The sequence below is a fragment of the Rhinatrema bivittatum genome, chromosome 4 (assembly GCF_901001135.1).
Source record: "Rhinatrema bivittatum chromosome 4, aRhiBiv1.1, whole genome shotgun sequence".
Classification (NCBI taxonomy): Eukaryota; Metazoa; Chordata; class Amphibia; order Gymnophiona; family Rhinatrematidae; genus Rhinatrema; species Rhinatrema bivittatum.
The window spans coordinates 419,470,323-419,483,153 of record NC_042618.1 but is presented as its reverse complement, the minus strand read 5'-3'; the positions used below and the strand labels follow the sequence as shown (position 1 = coordinate 419,483,153).

Here is a 12,831-nt window from a genome sequence, read left to right as displayed (position 1 = left end):
ACCCAGCAAGCAAGAATAGCTTTGGAGGATGCCTCACCTTTATGCAGCCCCCTGAATAAGACAAAAAGTTTATAAGACTTGCAAAAGGCATTAGTTACTTCCAGATAGTGAAGCAGCACTCTGCAGACTTCCGAACATCTCAAAGACCTATTACTCGTTCCTACATTCTCCTCATGATAAGGCCGAAAGGGAGACTGGTGGATGATATAAAATGGGGAAACCACCTTCAGAAGAAAGGAAGGACTGGCCAAAAAGTAACTGCATTTGAAGACAAGGACTGTAAGACACAGAAGGCCCACTAGGAACCGGGGCCACAGGAAGGACTGGACAGGACTAGACAAGACAAGACAAGAAAATACAGAAGGCCTGAAGGCCAAGGCAAAGAAGTTCTAGAAGGCCTGAAGACCAAGGCAAGGTAAAGCTGAACATTACAAGAAGGCTCAAAACCACAGGGCAAGGGAGGAGGCCAGAAAGGCAACAGGACAAGTCAGAAGGCACAGGGCAAGGCAGAAGAGCAAGAAGGCCATGCAACAGGAAAGCAAGGCAAGGTGGGCTAATGCAAAGAGCAAATGTTACCTGATGAAGTGGCCCTGAGTTTTGAGAGATGCAAGGCTAAATAGGGCTGGAACTGCTGTGTCATGGGAGCATCAAGGAGGTGGCTAGTGTAGGAGAAAAAGTGACTCTGAGAAGACCTCTTTTCCTATGGGCGAAGGTTTCTGTCACCCTTGGCTGTTTTGTTTAATGGGTATGGATGTAATAATCTTTTTCTTCTTCTTTTTTTAACATTGTAAAAAAAAAAAAAATTCAGTGTCCCTTTTCCTAACCTGACCTTGCAGGCACTTTTTTTTTTTTTTTTTTAACCTTTTTGGCTCCTCTGACTTAATATTGCTAGGATATTAAGTTGGAGGATGTACAGAAGATATTTTCTGCTTTTCTGTACACATTTCTGAGTGTAAAATGTGGAAATTGGAAGGACTTTTTTTTACAGTATCTGGGGTGAATTACTAATAGCCTCATCAACATGCATTTGCATGTGATGAGTGCTATTATTTTCAGGGGGGGTTTGGACACTCGTTGTAGACGCACATCCAACCACGTGTTAAACAGTACACTCAGCTGAACTCACGTTACAGTATCGGCATGTGAGAGTGGAAGCAGATCAAGCTTGCAGTGCTAGCTGAAACCAGTGGCCTAGCCCTAAGCCTTTTTCAGAACTCGGATCCAATAAAGTTCTTCTATGCCATCAGTTATCCTACCATCTCCTGGAGGCAAAGAATCCTGGAATTCCTCATAGCTGCACCACTCTATAGTAGTAGTGAGGATGCCATGCTGGGAAAATAATGTTCTCTGCCTCCATCTGCTAGTAGGGTTCGTATCCCACCTGTATATTCTGGACTGGTATAGTAGGACTAAATGGAATCTTAAAATATATACTCCTTGGGAAAAGGAGGAGAGATTGGGTTGGGGGGGTAGGACTGGGAGCCCCCTTTTAGTGTCATTCCCTGCTATATAGAGATGAAGTTATGGAATTTTGACTATGGCCCTTTTATTTCTTTGGCATATCCCAGAGTAAGTGTGTATGCTGGAGAGTTCTTTGTTTTTTTGTTTTATTTTACATAATCTAGCTCTCAATGGGTAGGGGTGGCATTTAGTATTCCTCATAATTGAGATTGGTGTCCTTAGATAAGAGGGAGGTTAAAACTTTAAAATTTAATTGTAATGCTTGTTTCTGTGTTATAAGATTGTTGTTTATTTGAATCTATTTAGGCTCATAATGATCTGTATTTATTTTGGTCAAGTATAAATTACAATACATGGGTAGTTTACAGGTATTGTTCATATATGAATAATTATACAATATATACCTATTTCTATTTTCAACAGTATTTATTCTTTTATTACAAACATATAGTTAAAAAAACATTTATATAATTTATATTCACTCAGACCACATTCATCCAACATTAACAATACAATGATACTTATTGCATATATCCCTATAATCTTAAAATACAATATTCATTACATTTTTATTTACTCTTCAACAATTTTTCCTATTATGTACCCACATTTCTTATAGATGCTAATCTGTTATGTCAAAATCTTACCTATAGCTAAATTTAATTTCTCTACATGTACCCTGTTATACAAAGTTCCCACCTAAAATTATTTCCTCGTATTTCTGAAAAAACTCCCAATTTATTTTATTTTGAACTCCTGTATTTATTTTGACCATTTTCAATAAAAGGTTTAAACTAAAATATATACTCCATGCCTGTCAGCAAATGATACCTAATGAGTTAGCTTCTACTTTGATAGTTAGATCAATGAGTTGAGATTGGAGTTTTATTAGACATTTGTCGTCTTTAGATAAGAATGTATCTGTATAATCTACCCTTCTCAGGAAACCCTGAGTTCCCAACTGGGGATATGACTAAGACAGAACAAGTAGTGGAAATTTGCAAATTTTATTACAAAAATACTCAAATGTGCACCTCTAAGTACTTTGAAGATCATTTGGGTTGCAACAATACAGACCTTTCTTGCATCCTTTCAACTTGGGATTATGTCAATAAGCAGTTAAAAGGTACAGATTTTCCAATTATGTCTCTAGTATTTAATGCTCATCAAGTTATATTTCTCAAACAAGTGCTCTCTCTCCCAAATCTACAACTGTCTGCATAATTGCAAATACTATACAGTTTTTAAGGTATTAGCAGAAATATGGCAGAAAGATACCCATGTTAACTTGAATGAGGAGGCTAGGAGGGCCTGTCACGACTTGATATATTGCATTACGGAAAATGTGATTATATGAATTGCAATTGAGGATCTTTCATAGATAGGGGCTTTGTTTTCAGTTTTTATTTTTCACTGAATTTATCAGTGTTTATTATTTTTTAAAAAGGAATAAAAATCAGTGGAAAAAATTATTTTCTACTGACTTTTCTCCTGTTCATTTTGTTATGATAAACACAAATTCCTGGGGAAAATAAAATAAACATTGAAAACAAAGATCTCTATTCATAGAATAGAATTTCTATCTCTGCAAGCATATACAATGGGGCTACTGAATTCTCATTAATGCTTGAATTGTAATGTAAATGAAGCTGCTTTATTTCATTATTTGTGGGAATGTCCCTTAATTTTTAAATTTTTGGAAGCTGTAATACATGAACTGATTATGACTAAAAATCCAATACCTACATCTTCTGCCTTTTGTATATTGGGACATAGATAGTATGTTTGTGGGAAGGTTATACAAAACATTATTAGTTAAATCATGTATCAGCGCTAAAAGATGCATTTTATTTAGATGGTTATATGCTTAACCTCCTGAACTGAGAATGTGGAAATCCTATATGTTATTGATGCTCACTACGGAATTCAAGACAGCTTTGCTGAGAACGACAAAAGTAAAGGAAACTTTGAGGAATCTGACAGCCTTCCTTGGGTGTATGGAATACAGAGGTCCAACAAAATTTTTCAATCTTGGAATTAGCATGCTACTTAATCTGCTACCTAAACTGAGCTATAGCTCTTATCCAAGCATCGGTTTGATTAAGAAGATCATAGCCAGTAAGTCTTGTAATATTTTCATATATTTTACAGTATTTGTGGGACTAATTATTTGTGAGGGATATAAGAAGAAAAAAAGTAATGTGTTTTAGCACATCTCTGTAGGGTACCTCTTCTCAAATACTGTGTGGGATCTGGAGGCTACACCTTGATAGGGACATTAATCGGATGGAATCGGTTCAGAGAAGGACTACTAAAACAATACAAGGCTTACGACATAAACTCTACAAAAACTCAAGTCATTCAAAATATGTTCGCTGGAAGAAAGAAGGGAAAGGGGGATAGGACTAAACATTCAGATATTTGACAGGCTTCAATAAAGTGCGGGAAGGTGAAATCTTCCAGAGAAGATGAAATTCAAGGACAAGAAGTTATGATATGTAATTGTAGGGATGAAATGTTTTCAGAGGAAACATTTCAAAATACTTCTTTACTGAGAGGGTGATTGATGCTTTACAAATAGTACAGAAGTCGGCAACACGCATCTTGATCGCTACTTTAGTTTGGGATTATATAACACTGATACCTTCTACATTACATTGACTGCCGGCGCAATGGCAGGTCAAGTTGAAAATGTAAATGTTGATTCACAATAACGCACAGCTCTGAATCAATTCAGTATTATGGGGCGGATTTTAAAACAATATGTGTGCCGGTACTTTTGTTCGCGCCACCGGCGCGAACAAAAGTACACCAAATTTTATAAGATACGCGCGTAGCCGCGCGTATCTTATAAAATCCGGGGTCGGCGCGCGCAAGGGGGTGCACATTTGTGCAACCTGCTCGCGCCGAGCCCAGCGCAGCCTGCCTGTTCCCTCCGAGGCCGCTCCAATTTCGGAGCGACCTCAGAGGGAACTTTTCTTCACCCTCCCCCCACCTTCCCCTCCCTTCCCCTACCTAACCCACCCCCCCGGCCCTATCTAAATCCCCCCTTTACCTTTGTTGGCAAAGTTACGCCTGCTTTCAGCAGGCGTAACTTTGCACGCGTCGCCGGCAGCCCCGCTCCGTCCTCCGGTCCCGGGGCATGGTCCGGAGGCCTCGACCACGCCCCCGGACTGGCGCCATGCCCCCGGGCCCGCCCCCGAAACGCTGCGGCACGCCCCTGGACACGCCCCCTCCCTCCCCGTTTCGAAAGCCCCGGGACTTACGCGCTCCGGCGGCCTATGCAAAATAGGCGTGCCGGTGCGCGCAGGGGTTTTAAAATCCGCCCCTAAATATTTACAAATCTGCCAATTGTGGCTTACTAGAGGTACTTTCAGCACCCAAATGCTCTTCAAAGTACTAAGAAGTACACATTTGTTGAGATGCATATTTGGGCTTTTTCAGTTGCAGTCCATTAATATGGAATTCTTTGCCTGAAGCTTTCTATTCTATTTCTGATATATCACTAAGAAAGCACTTAAGACCCATCACTTTCACAAAGCATTTGATCTGAATGAATAAGTGTTCAGACTTTTTGATCCATCTTTGTACATCTTTTGCTGGTAATGGCGTTATATATCTGCAGCTCCATGTTGTTTTGTTTTTATTGTTATATGATGCCTCTTACATTTTTATGTAAAAATACTATGGATATTTTTTTTAGAATACCTTGTTTCAATCTTTGTAGAATGCAAGTAATTTTTTTTAAATAAAACAACAATAGCCAACCAGCACCATGGCTAGTGTAATGTGCTCAGCGTGTTTCTGATATAAGCAACATAAGCATTTACAAACAAATACATAAATGGCTGAATTACCTGGAACAGACATATCATGATGGTAAAGGGCCGGTGAGGAGCAACAAGCAATAGAAATGAAAGAGGGGCATAATTGTGATAGTTGTAGAGCACAATGTGGTAAGATACTTTTGGGTTGGGCAATGGGAATTTGTGTGCTCACCTACCCAAGATAGTGGAGTGTCGGCGAGGAAAAGTCTATCTGAGCAGACTGGATGGGCCACTTAGTCTCTCTCTGCTGTCATTTATTATGTTACTAAGCTATATCAGTTTCATTTTCTGATTCTAACCTTTAAATGTATACACAGCTTATTCCCTCTCTCTCTATTCCTTGCTCACTCCGCAAAGTAATACACCAACCAGGCTATATCCTGTTTCCATACTCTTCCCTACTTGCACCAAACAAGTTATCTCCCGACATCAAAACTTGAAGTCTCTGTTGGTTCTGGCCCATATCCAAAACTCACTTTTTAAAATGGCCTTTCCCTAACACTAGTGTTTTATTCCTCACGCCTTTATTCATGCTGCATTAACTATGCACCATTTAGTGTTTGGTTTTCCTGATTCTAGATTCCTTTTTCCCCAAAAGGCATCAAATAACAAAATAATATTTAATTATTTAAGACTTTTATCTACAGACATTCATGGATACGTCATGCCAGTTTACATCGAACATTGTTAACAGAGAAAAGTGAGTTACATAAAACAGGGGCAGGGGCAACAGGGGAGTTAAGGAGATAAAGTCATTTCAAAATATATGGTAAACGCAGAGAATAATGCTAATGCTAAAGGCATATCAAGATATATGAATAACGTAAGACAGAAACAATGTGATCACATGGCATTGGGGGTCATCTAGCACAGCTAAGCAGGATTGCGAGGAAGTAAGTAGGGAAGCATGGGTGGTGAGGTGGGACTCTTACATCAAAAGTTGTTAACAGAGAAAAGAGAGTTACAAAAAGCAGGGGCAACATGGGAGTGAAGGGGATAGAGTCATTTCAAAATATATGGTAAACGCAGAGATTAACGCTAAGGTATATCAATATATGAAGAACGAAAAGCAGTAATAGTATAATCAGATGGCATTGGGGCTATCTAGTATAACTCTTCACATGCTATCTAGTACAGCTCCTCACATGCTCTACCTTTCCACATACAGAATGACACTGCTTTTACTTAAGACAAATTTTGCTTTATAAATTTACATTTTTCAAGACAAACATATACAGAATATTCCATACAAGTAGGGATCGGTGATACTTTTTTCCATGTCTGTTGGTTGCAGGAGACCTGCTATATGCAAATTTATCTTAGGCATATTCATTGTAGATAGCCTGAAAACCGAACTGGCTGCAAGTTCCAATGGCAGATTTGGGAAGTCCTGAATAAGCGCCCGTTAACAACACGTGTTGTTTTTTTAATTAATTTATAACAGTATACTACAGTTCATTTCAGAGAATATTTTAAACATCTGATAACTTATCAGTTTGAGGCATCTTAGCTTTCATGATGAAATTCTGAATTGTCTAGGCATGTTTCCTATCCATTCACGGATGGCTGATTAAGATTTCTGTAAAATGTGGAATGGCTCAAAGTGCAACCAACTGGAGCACTAATGTATTTGCTGCTCACACTTCATGGTAAAAGCCCCAAGCCTGCTCCTTCTTAGATTTTTTTTTTTTTTATGTTTTCAATAAATTCATACCTGGTTGAATTTGTTACTGGAGTAGCAGTCTAGTGATTAGAGCAGAAGGCAGCAAACCAGAGAAGCCAGGGTACAAATCCTGCTCACACTCCTTGTGACCTTGGGCATCACCCTCCACTGCCTCAGGTACAAACTTAGGGCTTTACTTACTAAGCTTTTGTCCCTTAGACACAGAATGGAAAAAAAGGTCTTACTGCAGGACTGCCAACTCCGGTCCTCAATAGCCACAAACAGGCCTGGTTTTCAGGATATCCATAAGGCATGTGCATGAGATACATTTGCAAATACTGAGGACAGTGCACGCAAATCTCTCTCCTACATATGTACTGTAAACATCCTGAAAACCAGGCTTATTTGTGGCTCTTGAGGACCAAGATGTACACCCCCCTGCCTTAGTAAATCAGGTCCTTAGATTGCAAGCCATTGGGAGACGGAAAATATCTACAGTACCTGAATTCAATCCACTTTGAAGGGGTTGACCAGTCACAAAAGGCAAATATAAATCAGAAATCAAATTATATTATGCGCCAGTGGGTATGGGAGAAGGGATGTTAATTGAGATAATTGGGAGAATATTTTTTTTTCTTGCTGTTCTGGTTCTTTATTATGCGTACTCAATAAAAAATTTCAACAACAAAAAAAAAAGAAATCAAATTATATTATCATGTAACAATTTGTTATTGATCAAATTCTCTAAAAAAAAGTTATTTTTAAAATATATATTTTATACATACACACACCATATATTAGGTTAAAAAAAAAAGTGTAAGAAAGCAGAAAATATGTATACAATTATAAACCGTTATTGAGGCTCATATGTTATGAAAAATAAAGGTGTACATTTTCAGACAACAGGGGGCTGAGAAGTGATTTGTTTTTCTCTGTAATTCCTGGCTGGCACATACTAGGAAATAAGACGTGCCATGCCAGGTCAGACCAGTGGTCCATCAAGCCTAGCATCCTGTCTCCAACAGTGGCTTATCTGGGTCACTTGGAGATATCCAGCAGATCCTTACAGGAAAGTCCATTCCATGTTGCTCACTCTCAAAAGTAAGAGATGGAGACATCTAAGTCTTTCCGGCTAATAATTGTTAAAGGAGTTGTTCTCCAGAAAATTGTGCAGACCTTTTTTAAACTCAGATATTCACCATTCCCTGGAAACAAATTCCAGAGCTTTATCGTTGACTGAAAAAGCTCTCTCTTACTTTTGTTTTAAAAATCTGGTATCAGTTAGTTTCATGAGGGTTCCCTAGTCTTATTACTATTTGAAAGAATAACTAACCATTTCCTATTAACTTGCTCCAGGCCACATACAATTTTGTGTCTCTGTCATATCCCTTTCTCAGTTACTCTTTTCTAAGCTGAAGAGCCCTAACCTGTTTAACCTTTTTTCTTCATAAGGGAACTGTTCCATCCCTTTTATCACTGTTGGTGCCCTTCTCTATACCTTTTATAGTTCTGCTATAGCTCTGAAATGTGGCAACTAGAACTGCACAATACTCAAGATATGGTTGCACCAGGAATGCATACACAGAGGCATTATGATATTTTCCATTTTATTCTTCATTCCTTTTCAAATAATTCCTAATATTATAGTTGCTTTTTTTGGCCACTACTTCAAAATGACTGCAGTTGAATATTGTCTGAACAATACCAGAATTTCTTAGTATTCCAATCCACCCCTTATGCACTTTACAACTAATGTTAGTTTCTAGTGCCTCTGCAGATTTCTTCCCCATTTTGATGTAGAGTGATATTGCAGACAATTTTGACCCTTCTTCCTGTATACAAATGTCAAATCAGCAAGAAACACTTGAATAATGTGTGAACATTCTGCATGTCATATGATTAATATGGTAAACCAATGTCTCTTACCTTCTGTAAAGATCTTCTTCAGTCACTGTAGGTTTATAGCCAGAGCTGTCTGTTGGATGATGGGCTGAAGGACCTGAAGAAAAGGGCCAATCATAAAAGATATACCCCAATATCATGCACCAGAGAGGAGCAATGGGAAAATTAAAGCAGGCTTCTTTTGCAAAGAATATTACATGTTTTGTACTTGCATATGGTACCTCAGAAACGTTTCTTAAACTATCATGTTAAAATGATTTCTCATTGCCTGCTTTTCTAGTCACTCAGAGCCTGATTTTAGGAAGCATTTACAATATTAAAATTGGATATTACACATATGAGAAATTACTACTTACCTGATATTTACCTTTTCTCTAATGAAGACAGGTTAGGTTACAACCAGTGGGTTATGCACCTCTACCAGCAGATGGAGACGGAGCAAAGCTGACATCACAGTATATATACCCTGCTCTGACATCAGCCCGTCAGTATTCTCTACAAAAATCAACTGTGGACAAACTAATAACACTTTATTATAAGCATTAACAGACAGCCACTCAAGCACTTAGCAACAGGAAACACTGATCTTATCCAAAGAGTGTAACATCACTAATCTAGCAACTGAAATTTACACCTGTTATCCCCAGAAGGCAGCCACTCAGGAGGACAATCAATACAGATAAATGAGCCCTGACCGACGTGCCGCAAATGCCCAGTAGAGAGCAGCTCTGCCGCGCATGTGCGAAACAGAGAGCTCTGAGCGATGGGCCGTGCATCTCTCTCCATGGAGATGAGAACCAGCGCGGCATTTGCGGCACGTCCGTCAGGGCTCAACCGGCACAAGCTCAGCGCGTGGAGCGTATGGGGGGGTGAACGGGAAGGTGCGCGGACACTGGAGGGGAGAGGCGAATGTACAGAAAGAATCTAATGCCAACGGGCATCGACGGAAGCCTCGCCAACCCTCTTGGCCGCCTCTCACCTCTGGCTGGAAGCTTCAGCTGCTCTCACGTATGAACGAGCTTGCAGGAACACCAGGGAGTAAAGGAGGGCTGAGGGAGAGGGAAGGGAAGATGAGAGGGGATGGAAGGAAAAGGGAAGAGTATATGAGTGAGTAAGTGGGAAGGGTAAGAAGTTGTGAAGAAGAGAGCGGCTCTGACAGACGTGCCGGTCTGACCGACGGAATCTCGCCCATTTGAACGGGCTTGCAAGAAAAACTGGTGAGTGGAGGAAGGGGGTGAGTGACCGAGGAGGAGGAGGATGAGTGACCGAGGTGAATGAGCGAGAGGAAGGGGCAGTGAGGGAGAAGAAGTGTAGAAGAGTGACATTCTCGAGTCACATAGCAATGAGTGAGGAGGGAAGGGGGTTTCAGTGAGAGGGGAGGGAGGCAGTGGGAGAAAGAGGGTAAGACTGAGGGAAGGAGTTTGAGTGGGGGCAGGGGAGGGGAGAGAAGGGAACTGAGTGGAGGAAGGGGTGTGAGTGACAGAGGTGAATGAGCAAGGGGGAAGGGGGAGTGAGGGAGAAGAAGTGGAGAAGAGTGACATTCTCGAGTCACATAGCAATGACTGAGGAGGGAAGTGGAGGGAGTGAGAAGGAGGGAAGTGGAGGGAGTGAGAATGAGGGAAGGGGGTTTCAGTGAGAGGGGGAGGCAGGCAGTGGGAGAAAGAGGGTAAGACTGAGGGAAGGAATTTGAGTGGGGGCAGGGGAGGGAAGGGAGGTGAGTGGAGGAAGGGGGGTGAGTGACCGAGGGGGAGGAGGATGAGTGACCAAGGTGAATGAGTTAGAGGAAGGGGGAGTGAGGGAGAAGAAGTGTAGAAGAGTGCCGTGTCCGAAAACGAACCGAAAAAAAAATTTTAATGTAGCCCGTTTTGATGGGCTTAACGGCTTGTAGAACCATAAACTGGTAACCATCGCAGGAAGGTGGATTAACCTGTCTTCATTAGCGAAAAGGAAATTATCAGGTAAGTAGTAATTTCTCATTTCTCAGCATTCAGACAGGTTAATCCACAACCAGTGGGATATACCAAAGCTACTCCCGAACAGGGCAGGAAGCTGCCCACAGTCCAAGCAACACCACTCACATAGAGGCTGGGTCCTCCCAGACCTGCATATCCAGGCAGTAATACCCAGAAAAGTGTGTAAGGAGGAGCACATCACAGCTCAGCAAATCTCAATGGGAGACTCCAATCAAAGCTCCGCCCATGATACTGCCTGAACTCTAGTGGAATGAGCCCTAACCTGTTTAGGCAACAGCTACTCAGCATCCACACATGCAGCCGAAATAACCGTACTCACCGGGCTAACGTAGCCCGCTACGCTGACTCACCCTGTTTACCTCCATCGTGGAGAACAAGCAGGCAGTCAACCTTCCTGAGAAGTTTTAATAACCTCTAATACTACATCAGATGTCTCCTGACTTCCAAAGTCAGCAACAGACGATATTCATCCACATCTCTCTCCCTGTCCAGCATTGGCAGGGAAATTGATTGATTCAAATGAAAATCTAAGGCTACTTTCAGCAAAAAACGACAGAACAGTAGGAGCTAGACCTCAGGAATAGGTTTTTTTTTTTATTTATTTAGATTTTTATATTCCACTTTTCTCACTTTATTCAGCACTTCAAAGCAGATTACATTCAGGTGCTGTAGGTATTTCCCTATCACCAGAGGGCTTACAATCTAAGTTTGTACCTGAGGCAATGGAGGGTAAAGTGACTTGCCCAGGGTCACAAGGAGCGACAGTGGGACTCTAACACTGGTCTCCTGGTTCATAACCCACTGCTCTAGCTACTAGGCTATTCCTCCACTCCAGTTCCCGGCAAAAAAGAGCTCGCAGCTCGGACCCAGTGTGCGGAACAAATTCCCACTTCGAGAATTTAAACCTCAAGGAGAGGCTACACAAAGGCTGAAAAGTGGAATTTGCCAAAATTCTCGAACCAGATTAAGGATCTATGAGAGCATCGGAAACCGCAAAGAAGCCTCACCCCCTAAAAAACCGGGCCATATCCAGATGGTCCGACAAGGGTCAGCCAGTCACCTGACCTTTGAAAACCTGCACCTTCAAGAATTTAAGGACCTCGCCCTTAAGGGACCCATCCTGAGAGATTTCCAAAATGAGCGGGATCTTAACCGAATGATGAAGCACGCCTCATTCCTCACACCAAGCCTCAGTACTCTCCAAACCTCTAGAGAGGAAGAACGTTTGTGCTTGAAACAAAGTGGAAAACACAGCAATGGAGATTCCACACTTCAGCAACCAAGCCCTTTTGAGGACCCCACTGAAAAACAAAATCTAAACTGACCTAAACGAAGAATAGGTCCCTGTCGTAGAAGGTACCTATGGACCCGTAACGGAAATGGAGAGTCCGCCAGGAGCCTCCGCAAATCTGCACACCACAGCCTCCTGGGCCAATCTGGAACCACAAGAAGCACCCAGTCCCATGTGACCTTCAATCTTCCAATCACTCTGCCCAGCATCGGCAGGGGAAAAGACATACCGATGCTTGACATCTGGCCACTTCTGCTTGAGAGCGTCGATATCCAAGGACTTCAGATATCCCCTTCGACTAAAGAAGGGGAGGAAACTTTGCATTGTATGATGTTGCCAGTAAGTCTTTAAATGGTAAGAACATAAGAACATGCGCAATACTGGGTCAGACCAAGGGTCCATCAAGCCCAGCATCTTGCTTCAAACAGTGGCCAATCTAGGCCATAAGAACCTGGCAAGTACCCAAAAACTAAGTCTCTTCCATGCTGCTGTTGCTAGTAATAGCAGTGGCTATTTTCTAAGTCAACTTAATTAATAGCAGGTAATGAACTTCTCCTCCAAGAACTTATCCAATCCTTTTTTGAACCCAGCTACACTAACTGCACTAACCACATCCTCTGGCAACAAATTCCAGAGTTTAATTGGGCGTTGAGTGAAAAAGAACTTTCTCTGATTAGTTTTAAATGTGCCACATGCTAACTTCATGGAGTGCCC

At 41.4% G+C, this 12,831-nt stretch overlaps 1 protein-coding gene across 3 annotated transcripts in view; it reads right to left on the bottom strand.

The window, feature by feature from the left end:
- The window catches only part of CHCHD6 (coiled-coil-helix-coiled-coil-helix domain containing 6), a 453,605-nt gene that overhangs the window by 427,464 nt on the left and 13,310 nt on the right, over positions 1-12,831 (bottom strand). For all 3 annotated transcript variants that reach the window (XM_029601326.1, XM_029601327.1, XM_029601325.1), the window contains exon 3: positions 8,878-8,950. In XM_029601326.1, the coding sequence (XP_029457186.1) occupies positions 8,878-8,950 (73 nt within the window). The remainder of the gene's footprint in view (positions 1-8,877; positions 8,951-12,831) is intronic.